Genomic DNA, 13,895 nt, shown 5'->3' with positions numbered 1-13,895 from the left:
AACCCTCCGTGCCTCGCCCGCCCCGCTCTGTGTGTCTAGAGCGATGGAAGCGACACCGCTCCTCGGATACGGAAAGCTAGGGACACATCCATTCGCACAAGCGCACCTGAGGTCCTTGGTCCGCCCCTCCCGCTCCGCCTCCAGCGCCTCCGTCCTCTCCCGCACCAGCTTCTCCGCCGCCCTCAGCGCAGCGGTGAGTCGCTCCACCTCCCTGGAGCGCTCCGCCACCGCTGCCGCCTCCGAGCCGCGCTCCTCCTGCAGCTTGGCTTTCTGACGCTCCAGGGCCGAGGTGCGCTTGGTAGCCTGCTTCAGCTGCGGGGTGCGGGTCAGACAAGACAGGGTTTGGCAAAAGGAAAGAAAGCCGCCGGTTCAGGATTGACCGAAATAGTGGTGGGGGCGGAGGGAATCATATAATGATGATGATGACGGTGATGATGATGATGATTACAGGAGTGCGGTGGAGACATGAATGGTGGGTGTCAGGCGCCAAGCGGGTGGCGGGTAGCAGTGAACCACCGGCGGGCTCCGTAGTCGAGATGAACACCAGCAACACCAGTACCTCCAATAGGGAGGGCGCTGGGCTGGAAGGGAGAGATCGGAGTGTCCAGTGGCCCTCGAGGCCTCCAACCCCCTTTCCAATCCAAACCAGTGCTCCCCCCGTTTCCCCCTTCACCCCACACGACACACACACACGCATACATACATACACACGCACCAGTGTCTGCACTTCCTGTAGCTCCCTCTGCAGCTCCGCCTCTCTGAGCGCCGCCCCCTGCGCCTCCGCCTCCATCACCTGCAGCCGGCCCTCAGCCTCGTGAAGCCGGGACTCAGCCTCCTGCAGCCGCGACTCAGCCTGCCGCTTGGCGCCTTCCTTGTCGTACACCGACTCCTTGAGACCCGTCAACACGCCCTCCACCTGGGGTGAGGGGGTGGGGGTGTGGAGCGGGTAGCTTGCGGCCGCCAACGACTAAGAGGGTGATACACGTATATTGAGGGGGTGGCGGAGGACGTCGAAAGACGGCATGTGGGTGTGCACCGGGGGGCCACAGCGAGGACCGGGGTTATCGCAGCAAGCAGAGCTGAATACATGGGCACTTGCTACACCTCTCTGGGTAACGCAACGCAACCGTGGTGTAACACACACACACACACATGCGCGCGCACACGCGCGCGCGCACATATGTAGAGGACGATGGTCGGGTAGACGGCAGATAGACGGCTACCTCGCCTACCTGAATGCACCTCGCATCCAGCGCCTCCTTGTCCGCTCTGAGCCTCTTGACCTCCTCCCTCAGGTTCCGGACCTCCTCCGCGAAGGGCTTGTCGCTCTCACACGCCTTCTTGATCAGGTCGCTGATGCGGCTGTCAGCCCACTCCTGGGAGGGCGGGGGAGGGGGGGAAGGCGGGGGAGGGACACGCAGGGCGCATGTTAGGTGGGCTGGAGGTCGAGGTGGGGGGAGAGACAGACGAGCTACCCCTTCCCCCCACCTGCCATCACTACAGGTATGGCCCGCTCCCCGCCCTCTGTCCCGCAGGTTAACCCACGGCAGGCCACACAGCCAGCCTTCCAAAGCCCTCGATACCGCATACGGGTGCCTACCCTGATCAATCCGTTTTATGTCACGTGGCGAAGTTTGGATGCGAGGTCCTCCACCTTGCTAACCGACACATCCCACACCTCCCTTGAAGACACGTGCAGGTCACGTTGTGTAGTGTTGTGTAGTGTTGTGTTGTGTGGGGAGTCACGTGCACCTACCCCCCACCAAAGCCCCCACCCCTTTCCTCGCACTCACGAACCTTGTGCTTCTTGAGCAGCGCCAGCTCCTTATGCAGCTGCTGCCGCTCCAGCAGGTAGCGGTTGATGGCGGCATTGGACTGCAGCACCAGGTTGCTCAACATGTCGATGTGGGAGGGGGGCAGCATGATGGCGGTGGCGGCGGAGCCAGACGGCCCACCGCCGCCACCAGCACCACCACCATTGCCGCCACCACCCCCCGGCGCCCCTCCGCCGCCTGCGGAGCCACAACCAAGCAACCAAGCGCGGTCAAGGGCCAGCATGTCAAATATAGCTTCCAACATTTGGCAGGACTCAGGCAAGGTAGTTCCTTCCCTCCTTCCCTGCCACCCACCCACCCCACACATCTCCCTTTCCTTTTCCTTGCATTACATCTGCACCTTCCATCACCATCTCCACCTCACCACCAGCCTCACCGGCCACTCTTCCTTGCCCCACCCAACGACTATCAGGCACTATCAGCCCCCTTCCCACAACCCCCAAACACAAGGGGGCCCCCAGCCGGCATGCAGCTGGACAGGAGCGCACGGCAGCGCCCCGGGTTCCTCCATCCCCAACGACCACACGGATCCTATCCTCCCAGGCCGTATACATCCAAAACCTGCCCGACCCCCGAACCCCAACACACAGGGCCTCACCAAGTGCATCGCGCTGCATCTGCTGCTGCTGTTGCAGCTGTAGCAACCGGTCCGTGAACTGCTTCAGCTCTCCCGCGATGTCCAGTCCGGCATTGGGGTCGGCAAGCAGGTCAGCAGGGACGCAGCCGTTCCCACCACCCCCCACCACTCCCCACTGCGCCTGGCCCGGCTGAGGTGCCGCCGTCTGCTGCTGCTGTTGTTGGCACTGCTGTTGCTGCTGTTGTTGGTACTGTAGTTGTTGCTGGTACTGTTGTTGTTGGGTTGCCGCCGCCCCACCCGCTGCATCTGTTGCCTGCGATCCTCCGCCCGGCGGCCCCACTTGTCCTTGCAGCAACAGCAGCTGCTGTTGTACCTGCTGCTGTTGCTGTTGTTGTTGCTGTTGCTGTGCCTGCTGTTGCTGCTGGTACTGCTGCTGTTGTTGGGCCGGATGCCCACCCAGCGCCTGGTGGGGGCCCAGCCCACCAGCACCAGCGACGCAGTCCGGGGCACCCGGAAAGGCGCCGCCGTAATAACAGCCACCACCGTCACCGGACATACGCTCGCCGGCGCCGGCGCCGCCACCAGCTAGCCCTAGGCCCATCACCGGCGCCAGCGCTGCCGCCGGTGTCAGCACTACCGTCGCGGCTGCGGGCACGCCGCCGGTTGCACCCTTACCCATGCTCGCCGTGCCGTACTGCACCGCGGCGCCAGCTGGTTTGCCCGACGCCGCGTCGCCCGGTCCGGAAGGGAAGACCTCCGCGGCGGTTGCGGTAGTTGTGGTGGTGGTGAGAAAGACCGGTCCCGCAAGCGCCGATGGCGCCGCCGACGAGGACGCAGTGAGCAGCTGTACGGCGGCGTCGGCGTCCGCCATGCAGAGTGTGGCTGCCAGCTCTGCAGTCTGGTGAGGTATGCCGGGTACTCGCTCCTGGATCTTGCGAATACACGACCCCACGTCTACGTGCTTTAACAAGTCCTGCACGGTGAGCGGCCTGAGGCGGGCAACAAGAGGGGGAGGGAGGGGGAAGCGCAGGAGGAGGCCTTGGCAGCGGGGAAATCCCTCCAAGGAAATGCCCTAGAGGCGAACAAGTGAAGGGGGTGAATGGGAAGGCAAAGGAGCACGGGAGGTCACGCAGAGCGTGTGGACGAGAAGCCGCCGTGAACAATCTAAATCCAAACATGACCCACATTTCCCCTGCCCCTGCCGCCCTCCTCCTCCTCCTCGTCCCTCCACTCCCCACCTTCCCCAATCTCTTGGGTCGTATTCGGGTCACACCCCTCCAGAGTCCGCCATGCCAACTCCCGATGCACCCCACTGCCCCACCTCTAAAGATCCACTCCCACTATGTCGCCGGTTCTATCCTTCAAACCCTAAGCCCCCTGGGACAGGCCGATAATGCCAGGTCCCCTACCTGCTGAAGTCCACGGTGTCCTTGTGTTGGTGATAGAATGCCAGCATTTTGGCGGGGTCCACCTTGCCCTTGCCGTTGCGGTTGATGTACTCGATACACACGCGCTGCGCCATGGGCTCCGAGCTGCCGGTGGCCTTCATGAGCTTCTCCAGAGCCGGCTTGGCCTGGACCTCCGTCAGCAGGCCGCGGAGCTTGTCCGTCACTCGGGCAGGGGGGAGGTTGAGCATGAAGGGGAGCGCCTGGGGGGAGGAGGGACGCGGGGAGATGGAGAGGATAACGGGAACACGAAAGCGAGGAGAGGAGCGGATTGTGTACCGAGGTGTACAATAGCGCCAGTAGCAGCACCTCTGGTGCGGCGGATAAGAGGTGTTTGGAGGGGGGAGCATCAGACCGGCCCGCCCTGAGCATACCCCCCCCAAAGGGCTTGTGGCGTTTTTGAGGGGAGAGGCGCAGGGCGCAGCGAGGGGTATTGGGAGTACGAGGAGCTTCGTGGAGGGCCTCGCGGCGTCCGGGACAGCAGCGTCGGCGGCGAAAGAAACTTCGCGTGATTGGGCAGGCGGGGGAGGGGGCAGTTTCCCCCTGGAGATGAGCCGCTGGGAGGCGGCAGCGGCACAGGCTGGTCTGCATCGGCCAACGCATCAGAGCAGCTAGGCAGAGCGCTACTGGCCTATATTTAGTATGTTCCTCCCCGCGCTGCGCCACGTGCGAGGGGAGTAATATCGCACTTAAGGTATGGGCAGGGGTTCGCCCCACCGCTTAACACCCTACATCAGACCACGAGCTGGCCCGATATTATCCGATACCATTGGCGTATATGGATAGCTCTCGACATCCGCGGGATTTCGAGGAGTATGGTGTATTCCGTTAAAAGCGTGCGTGGAGTTCTCGGCGACGCAGCTGGGTTACGCGGGTGCCGTACAGGTTGAGAAAAGGAAGTCCTTGGGAGGCCCTATGCGTGTATGCGCCGCTGCGCACTTGTCAGCCCTAATAGGTGTTCCATTTGTATGCCGAGTTGACAACATTGACAGCGATGAAGGTCACGGCTCGGTGGCGAACCGGAGACAGTCCCGGAAGACACCCCACGCACCTGCTGCAGCAAAGTCGCCTGCTGTGTTGCAAAGGCGAGCATTTGCTGTGCAATTTGCACTTGAAGCCCATTTACTGCACCGCCGTTCGTGCCGTTACTTCCAGTCCCAGCGTGCGGCATCGAACCCGTTGGAGCAAGCTCGACAGAGACACAGTAGCCGTCCAAAGGAATGGACAAGGTAGTTGGAAGCGTGAGCGTGTTAGGCAAGAATGTTGTCGTGGCAGCGCTGCCTGTGCCTCCTAGGCTGCCGGTGCTGCCGCCGGTCGGGAGGGTAGCATCGAAAGCTGGGTCCGCCACCTGCTGCAAGCTCGTGTTCGCACCCATGGCAGCAAGACCTTCCGACCGCTCATGGTGCTGGACCACGGCCGGGTCCGGTAGCGGCTGAGAAGGAGTTGAGCTGGCACACCCCACTTGTGCTGAGCTGCTGGAAGACGATGCTGTCGAGCTTTCCTTGGATTGTCTGCTGCTAAAAAGATTGCTGAAAAACATGACGTTGAAAAAGGACGCGCACCAACCTATTCTTAGGCTCGTGTAGATAGGAAGTGTTCAAGCGAACGTCCGAACACGCAGATGCAAAGCCATGACGGTGGCCATTTCTTAGGGGAGTAACGCCAGTTAATCTCTAAGCATTGATGATGACTACACGGCCCATGAAAGGGTTTTGCAGGAGTCCGACATGTCCATGCAGCTGGATTCTCGAGGCGATGAACAAATGCAATGCAAATTTCTGTTCAAGGAAAATTTAAGATCCTTACAAAACGTGGAGGAGTAATTCTGACGTTCTCTACTGTCTAGTGACTGCACATTCAACCTAGCCCTCTCGTGAGGGTCATGGATTTGCTGACCGGATATGGCTCAGATGCTTCGGACAATGAAGATAATGTTGTACCAACCTCGAACTCGGTCCCTGTCACCGAGGGCAGGCAGAGCACAGTGGTGAGTTGGTGCATCGCCTGACAGCAGCCATCACGCGTTAATGTACCCTTTGCATGACTGACTGATCATTAATTAAAATTTCATTGGTGATCTGCGCCGGTAAGCGGTTGTCCACTTCTCCTGTTTGCAGGCTCAGGCTCAGCAACAACAGCAACAAATACAGTCTGAACGAGAAGGGGTGAAAGCCAACGGTGGGGGAATCCCAAGTGAAGGCGGCACTGGTGATGGGCTGTGGGAGCGGCTGCCCAGACCAGCAGTCACATCCTCAACCCCTTCCATCAGCGGCCTCGCCAGCCTGCCGCCGCCCTCAGGGGGAGAGCCCCGTGGAGGCGGCGGTGGCACCCGTAAAGTTGTCACAATGCAGCTTCCTTTCCGCAAGGAGCTGCTCGCGGCTGCACTGGACAGCGACGACGAAGATGAGCCCGCAGCAAAGCGGGTCAAAACTGCCGGCGGAAAGTCCCGCCTGATGGATTTCCTCCCACCTCCAAAATACGATACAGGAATTGCACGACCGTTAGGCGCAGTATCCACCAAGGCGGCAGCACCGGCGCCCCCAGCAGCAGCACCACCACCAGTACCAGCTCCGGGCGCATTTGGGTCCACAGCGGCAGGCAGCAGCGCCGGCGCTCTTCCCGCGGACTTTTTCACTGGTGGGGCCCCGCCGGCCCCGTACGGCAATGAAGCCTACCGCGTCCGTGACGACGACGCCGATGACATGCCCGGGGCGGCCAATCATCCGGGGCCCGCCTACTACGGTGCTGCTGGGTTTGCCGCTTCCCCCGCATACTACGCGTACACACCACACGACTATGGGCCCTCGGCATCTGGGCCACCGCTATCAGGAGGCACAGCGTCCGGCCGGGTTAGTACGGCAGCCATGCCGCCGCCGCCGCCTGCGGGCCCAGAGGACCTCATAGCGGAGGCGCTTCGGGCCGAGCAGGAGCGCGCCAGCAAGCGCGGTGGCGGCGGTGCGGGCGGTATGAAACTTGTGGAGATCAACGCTAAGGACCTAACCCGCATGGACCCCGCAGCCAAGGAGGCCGCCAACAGCGCACGGGACGCGCTGGGACCCGAGTATGCTCGTGAGTCTTGTTTGCACCACCACGGTGGGGTTCCTGAGGTCGCCCGGCTTCCAGAGGTCGTTTGCTCGTGTGTACATGCACATCCATGCGTATGTCTATGCGTGATTGGCCGGGGCAGCTGTGTCTCTCTGTGCACCGCGTGCGCGTGTGGGTCGATGTGCTGTGTGAGCTCCCGGCTGAGGCCTTCCTGGTTGGCCTGCATACAGAGCGGCAAGGGGGCGGAGGGGGGAAGGGGTCCTTAGGGATAGGGGAACAGGGGAAAGCCGGGCGGAAGGGCAAGTGCTCTTCGCGGGAACGGGAATGTAGCCCCCGACGCGGACCTGGACGAGACGCAAATGGGAGCCCTGCGTCCACCTGGGCCTGTCGGGAAAGTGGGGCTTGTGCCGGTGGCTTGGTGGGGCCCGGTTGGTCTGGTGGGTTTGGGAAGAGTCTGTGTGCGGCTGCGGCTGCGGCTGCGGCTGCTGCTGCCTCCTAGTGCGGCGGACATGATGGGGCTGAGCTGAGATGTGTTGGGTTGGGTTGGTATGCCACAGGCTGGGAAAGAGTGAGCGACATCCTGAGGGACACAGACGGGGTCTGAAGGGCAAAATGGAGGAAGCACCAGAAGGATGAGGGAGGGGCTGGCCAGAGAGTTGGTGAGGTGACGAGGGAGATGACGATGTGGGTCTGTATATGAGTTAATGCCATTTCCGAACCGCTTGCTGCCACACATCGGCTTCGTCTTCCCTTTCCTCACGTCGTCCCCCTCCCCCGCACATACACACACGTCCATACGTCCACCGTCCACTCATCATCTCATGTCTCATGTAGCTCCGAACCATCCGCCCAACCCTGCCCCACTGCCCGGCTGTGTGCAGTCTCACTTCGGCGGTCCGCCGCCCCCTTCGAGGGCAGCAAGATGGCTCGTCGCAAGCACCAGATCGGTACGCTGCTGTTTAACGCGCGGATGCAGGAGCTGGAGCACATGGAGAAACGGACCCAGGGGCAGAAGAGCAAGGCCGAGACGGTAAGGGCCGTAGGGGGGGAAACCGGGCCTTATGTAGGGGGGAATCAATGAGAAAGCGTGATGAGCGGATTAGGGATTGTTGCCGCAGGGGCGGGTGTTTCTGGACCCACCACGACAGCGTCGTTGCCTTGCGTTGTGTTTCCCGCTCACGCACACACACACACGTCCACCACACCCACCACGGCCTGGGGACCCCTGCGCAGGCCGCCAAGTACGGCTGGTGATACTTGGCAACATCCATCCCCTTTCCAGTGTCGCCGCGGCGCCGCCGTTCTCAAATTGGACGCTGGGAATGGCTGCGGACTCGTGCAGGGTTGCACTGTACGTATCCGTATCACTATACGTATCCGTATTGAATACATACGTATTGAAAAATTACGTCGGGAATACGTTAAGAAATACGTATTTGAAATACGTCTGTCTCTGCCACCTGTCCCATGGGTCACCTCACCGCGACCCGTGCCGACCGCCGACCGCCGTGCCTACGCCATGAAACCTATAAAGTCACCTCAACTGCTCAAATGCACTCAGATTAGAAGCTTGCTATTAATGTTAACCACCAAACGCACCTCTGAAACATCGTTTCGCGCCTCTACACCAAGTTATTGATTCCACACAAGTTGCACACCCGCCATCAGCAACCCAGGCACCACACAACAACCAGCCTCCAACATGCAATTCAGTCCTCCTTCACGCCGCTGTCGTCGCTGTCCGACTCCCAGGGCACAGCGTTGCCCGTGTAGCCGACAGCGTGCAGGCGTTCCTGCAGGCGCAGGTTGCTGAAAACGAAAACCAGGTCGGCCACCAGCTGTTTATCCCCCTCTACCTTCTGGAAGAGCTCGCGCACTTTCGGTGGCACGTTGGGGCACTTCGAGATGCCTTGCCCTTCGATATGACCCAAGTGCGCCCGAATGCGCGTCGCCGAACCCTTAACAATGACAAAACAATAATTGCATTTGCTCTCCTTGTTCTTTTTGTCCGTCGAAATGACCGTCACGTGCTGCCACTCGAGCCCCTTATCAGCCATTGCAATGGAAACTCACAGCAACTGGACTACAACACCCGGCCGTAAAAGCTAAATATTATGAAAGAGTATCAATAATACGTTCAGAAAAGATGTTTGCGGAGGTACGGGGGTTGGTGTACGGGGCATTCGAGGATGACGTATTTCATGCCGTATTTTAGCGTATTTATTCACTTTGGCCAACGTACGCGTATTATACGCGTATTTCTGAGTCTGTCGTGCCGTATCGTGCAACCCTGGACTCGTGTACATATGCAGACACGTATATTTACATACATGCATACATGCACGCACATGTGTTCGTGCGGATGACTGTGGTGGCGCTAAGGAGGGGCCGCGATTGCGACTGCAATACCTGTGCGAATTCCCTTAGGCCCTGCGTAGTTGTGGGTTGCGTCGGTCCCGGGCCCTGTCATCAGGGTAACACTATCGGTGAAGTGGCCATGCGGGGGGGTCACTTGGGGTGCGTGTGTGTGTGTACGCTGCGAGGTTGTGGTGGTGGTATGGTGTGAGCTCCTTGCATCAGACTCCAGCTGCGATCGAAAGAAGGCTGTTGCCGGCGTTAGGTTCTTCTGTACCCACCCTCCCCCCACCTCGCCAGGTCAGGGCATCAGGTTAGGTTCTGGGTGGGGAGGCCCGTGCTGCTGCCTGCCGCTGCCCTTGAGCAATCCACGAGACAAGAACCCGACTTGCGAATGGCTGAGGGTTGATCGCCCGCTCCCGAGGGGCTCCCGTTTTTGCCTTCCTCACATCGGGCCATACTTAGCACCGTCCCTTCCTAGCCGAGGACCGAATACGGATCGAGTTGTGGCAGGAAAGGAAAACGCCAAGACGGCCACGACATGAAAGATTATAGATGACCACAACATACAACTGGATATACCACGTACAGCGAAAGTTGCTTATAGCATTAAACCCTAGGCAACAAGCGAATGCTGGTAGCCAGGCCCCAAACACACACACATACATACATGCGCGCGCACACGTTTGTCCGCGGGGGGGGCCACCCGTAGCAGGGGTGGCCCGCACCGCAACGTGTCCACACATGCCAGTGGTATCAGCCGCATACAGGGCGGGTGGACCTAACTTCTTAGCGCCTTTAGCAGCCAACACAGTGTTTGTGCGAATAGAGCATCGCTGCTCCCACATAGCGCAAAGAGCGCGTGCATTGCGTTCGGGCCCGCGACAGGGATAAGCAAACAACCTTGGCCACGTGATTACAGCAGGCCGTAAGGATGATTGTCCAATCTGCATGTACGTGATGCAGCAGCGAATCTCCACCCGCAAGGACGCCGTGCAGGCGAAGTAGGGACCCATACCACGTAATATCCGGCACGGTACGGTACTGTACAGCACGACATGAGACATGCGGATCTGCGGCAGCTGACTGACCTCTCAATTGGAAGCACCACCGATATGTCCTGGTCTTCGCACGCTTTCTCTGCCTCACCGCTCCGCAACACAACACAACGAGCAGCGGGCAAAGGTAGCACCATAACAAGGGCAGGTGCAGTTCGGGGGCCAGCACATTTCACTTGCGTTTTGCTACATCAAACAGGAGGGCGCTGTACGCGTGTGGGCCAAGCAAGGCAGGGAAGGACGCACGACAGCGCAGGTCGCACTTTCCGCTGACGTTGTCACAGACGCCAGATTCACGTGAGCCAGCCAGCATGTGGACGGTGAGGAAGTACGGCAGGCTGGCGGTGCGCTGCACGGTGTGCCGTGCAGCACACAGCGCATGGCCACGATCCCCTGCATGCAGACCGCGGCGGCAGCTGCCCCCCCCCGCTAATGTCCTGACGCCCGCCGTGGAGGCATGTCGATGCGCATGACGAGCGCCGTTATGTCATCCACGTACGACCCGCCGTACTCCTTCACCCAGGCGCGCCGCGATTGTTGTACGACACGGCTAGCTGCCTCCGCCGCAGAGCTCGCATTCGCCGCCAGCTCCAGAACCTTTTCATTGGACATGAGCTCCCACACTCCGTCCGATGCTACCACCAGTACCGCCGGGCCGCTGTCCGGCAGGCGCAGAGAGGCGCAGGAGGGCTGGCATGTGACGCCGATTTCGCGGCCAGGAAGGTCCCCCAGAGCACGGCTCATGGCCAGACCGGGATAGGCCTACCGAGAGGTGGGGTACGGGGGGTGCAGGTGGAAATCACCAATCGCAGCAGTCCAGGACCCGGCCCGGCAGCCAGCCAGGCCAGGCGCGGTGTGGCAGCCAGCCAGCCAAGCAGGACTCCAACAAAAGGTAACGCCAGAGCTGTTCACAACCCTACCCCTTCCGCACGTGCCAACAACAAAAACACGTTGCCGCTTGGAGCCCGTCACCGAACCCACAACTAACTCTCCACTCCTCCCATCCCAGCGACTGATAGACAAATTGTACTTCACATAACGCACTTCAAGCTGCGGCGCGTCCCGTCCGCAGCAAACTCTCCCATCCCCGCCCTTCTTTCCCCACCAGCCATCCTTCCCGATGCTGCCGTACCTGGTCCTGAAACCATACCCTATACGGCCCCACCGGGCCCTGTCGTCCCACGCTACGAGCCACCCGCCCTCCCGCCGCCTGGATGCGCTGCAATTCCTCCGGAAGCTCTGGTTTATGATCACTGGAGGACCAGGCCACACGCCACGAGCCATCGCCGCCACGTGCACGGCCTCGTGTGGCAGTCGTTGCCGCCCCCGACACTCCGACTTCGTTTCCAATATTGTTTGCAGCTCCGGAACCACCAGCTGCAGGGTCTGCTGTCTCACTTAATAGCGCTACCGCCGCTACTGACGCGTGCGCTCCCGCGGCTTCACCTGCTCGCATTGGCAGGCCCAGCAGCATGCGCGAGTCGCCTACCCACGCCGCCGTCACGCGACGGCCGTGCACGTGACACAGAGCCGCGGTGGTGCCGCTGTTAACCACATCAATGCCACTGTCCTCCAGCTGCCGGTCGAGGGAGGTGACGGCGCGCCACATCGCCCGCGGCAGCGGTCCCCCGCCGCAACCCCCGGCAGGGCGGCCACCGCCACTGCAGGCCGTCGGCTGAGGGGACGTGACGAATGTCCACGGGGACGCTGAAGCGGCCATCTTTGCGGCACGGCTCTCTTCTGAGCTGTCCACAGCCGCGGCCCCGCGGCGGCGTGTCTCCTCCCCATCTTCCGCAAGTTGCGTCAGCAGGGTGTACGGCAGGTTGCGCTTGACGAAGGCGGAAACGCGGTCACCCTCCGGGCCGTGCCCGTCGAAGACCGCCAGCAGCTGTTGACGATTGCTCAGGAAGGTGTCCAGCAGAAGCGCAGAGTCCTGGTTGCGGTCCTTGTATCCGGGCGCATAGCCGGGCAGGGACACGCCGGCCACGTCCAAATGGGGGCCGGGGTTGGGCACAACAGCCCCGTTGCTGCTGCTGCTGCTGCTGCTGCTGCGCGCACAATGCCCACGAGCTGCGGGTCTGCCGCTGGAAGAAGCCGTTTCACGTGTGGGGCTGTAAGCGGTGCACAGGTTTCGGGGAGCACTGCGCTGTTGTCAGTAGTGGGGCGGGGTCATTCCCATGGTGGGCTGTGACCCGGCCTGGCATATGCCCTGATTGCCCTCCCATGCCGGGGCTGGATAAGGGGCGAAAGATGTGCGCGAATGAAGCAATGCTGGTTGTGTGGGCAATGTGACAGCTCTACCGTGTCGGCGCAGGTTAACATAGTTCGTGAATGCATAGCTAGTTGGCTAATTTCGCCGTGCTTGTGCGAGGCGGGGCAGTGCAGGGGAAAATTGGCCATCTATTGCAGCAGGTCAGGGGGAATAACGGATGAAGATCACTCGACGCACCTCAGTCGAAGTACGCTAACCAAGGGAGCCAACATGAACACCTGGCTTGGTACGAACGTGGAATCGCAGGTGGCACCGTTATCGCGAGTTACAATTGTTGGGACAGCAGCAGGATCGCCCTGTACATGAAAGCTCAATCGTATGACGCGCTCGGCGTAGCCATCAAAAACTGATTGTGTAGGCAAACGCGTGTTCGAACCCGAAACGAATGTCACATTCGTTTCAGCCATCTGCTCTCCCTTTCAGAGTTTGATGTGTTGCCTCAGGCTAGGATTGCGGTCGGCGCGCCTTACGTCAGCCCTCGCCGCTCGCATAACGCCAAAATTCATGAAACGACTAAGCAACCAGTTACTCTTAGCTTCACCTGAAGCTCGCAACATCATTCTGCAGCAGCTAAATTATGTTGCAAGCTCGCAAGAGCTCGTAAGGCCCAGACGAGCCAGGAGGCTAATGGACCGCGAGACCAAGCGCGAAATACAGAAAGAGAGTTAACGAGCGAAGAAAGTACCAGCAGGTTCTGAAGGAATAAGAATAAAATGATGTCATCTTGCAAATCGTAACTTGACTAACGGCGGGAAAGCCCGTCGTTGGATACGTCGTACTAACGGCGAACGTAAACCAACGTGATTCGCATTTTAATCATGAAAGGAACCCTCGATTTTTAACACTAGTCCTGCGGACGTACTTCGTCTGCTTGAATGATTTATTGTTGCGCCACTGACATAAATGCTGGTAAACAATGTATCGACACCGCTATCACGGTTATTCAATAGCGGAGTGCAGGAATAACAACTACGCCATCCGCGTCACGAAAAGCGACTGGGAGCTCTGCATCATTCACTGTTATGCGAAGTCATAAGCAACGCTCCCAAAGCCATACCTCATAATCCCAGTCTCTGACTCAGATTCGAGCATTTGAGCGAATCCCGCGTGTGTGTTTTACAAGGCAGCGTTGCAAGACTTGTCTTCACTGCTGTATTGAGGAGATTTCAGACTTGCAGTGGGAAACCGAAGTACAGAAGAGAAAGGTAGGAGACATCGGCAAGAGGAGTGTTTCTGTTTAGTCATTTTCCTTTTGTACCAAGTAAGAAACATTAAGAAAGTTTTAGGCTTACGCCTAGGAGATTACCC

At 59.9% G+C, this 13,895-nt stretch overlaps 4 protein-coding genes across 4 annotated transcripts in view; 1 reads left to right on the top strand and 3 right to left on the bottom strand.

Annotated features, from left to right (window-relative positions):
• The window catches only part of VOLCADRAFT_115815 (uncharacterized protein), a gene marked incomplete at both ends in the record, with an annotated part of 8,379 nt that extends 3,429 nt beyond the window's left edge, over positions 1-4,950 (bottom strand). Inside the window, 7 exons of the mRNA XM_002945848.1 lie at positions 107-312; positions 716-916; positions 1,233-1,376; positions 1,798-2,012; positions 2,434-3,401; positions 3,822-4,060; positions 4,909-4,950. Of these exons, the coding sequence (XP_002945894.1) occupies positions 107-312; positions 716-916; positions 1,233-1,376; positions 1,798-2,012; positions 2,434-3,401; positions 3,822-4,060; positions 4,909-4,950 (2,015 nt within the window). The remainder of the gene's footprint in view (positions 1-106; positions 313-715; positions 917-1,232; positions 1,377-1,797; positions 2,013-2,433; positions 3,402-3,821; positions 4,061-4,908) is intronic.
• A 789-nt stretch (positions 4,951-5,739) lies between these two features.
• Positions 5,740-8,156, top strand: VOLCADRAFT_86322 (uncharacterized protein; the record flags this gene model as incomplete). Its single annotated transcript, XM_002946196.1, has 4 exons — positions 5,740-5,844; positions 5,975-6,926; positions 7,784-7,932; positions 8,136-8,156. 4 exons carry the CDS (start codon positions 5,740-5,742, stop codon positions 8,154-8,156), a joined length of 1,227 nt encoding a protein of 408 aa, XP_002946242.1.
• An 85-nt stretch (positions 8,157-8,241) lies between these two features.
• Positions 8,242-8,944, bottom strand: VOLCADRAFT_102847 (uncharacterized protein; the record flags this gene model as incomplete). Its single annotated transcript, XM_002945847.1, has 2 exons — positions 8,242-8,695; positions 8,759-8,944. Coding segments are annotated over 2 exons (270 nt in total), but the record flags the coding sequence as incomplete, so codon positions are not given.
• Positions 8,945-10,744: 1,800 nt separating this feature from the next.
• On the bottom strand, positions 10,745-12,994 carry VOLCADRAFT_86320 (uncharacterized protein; the record flags this gene model as incomplete). The annotated part of the gene is made up of 3 exons (XM_002945846.1): positions 10,745-11,077; positions 11,448-12,426; positions 12,765-12,994. The coding sequence occupies 3 exons, from the start codon at positions 12,992-12,994 to the stop codon at positions 10,745-10,747; spliced, it is 1,542 nt and encodes a 513-aa protein (XP_002945892.1).
• Positions 12,995-13,895: the final 901 nt, after the last annotated feature.

Source organism: Volvox carteri (genome assembly GCF_000143455.1).
Source record: "Volvox carteri f. nagariensis unplaced genomic scaffold VOLCAscaffold_1, whole genome shotgun sequence".
Taxonomy (NCBI): Eukaryota; Viridiplantae; Chlorophyta; class Chlorophyceae; order Chlamydomonadales; family Volvocaceae; genus Volvox; species Volvox carteri.
The sequence above is the reverse complement of the archived record's forward strand: the minus strand, read 5'-3'. Positions and strand labels throughout refer to the sequence as shown.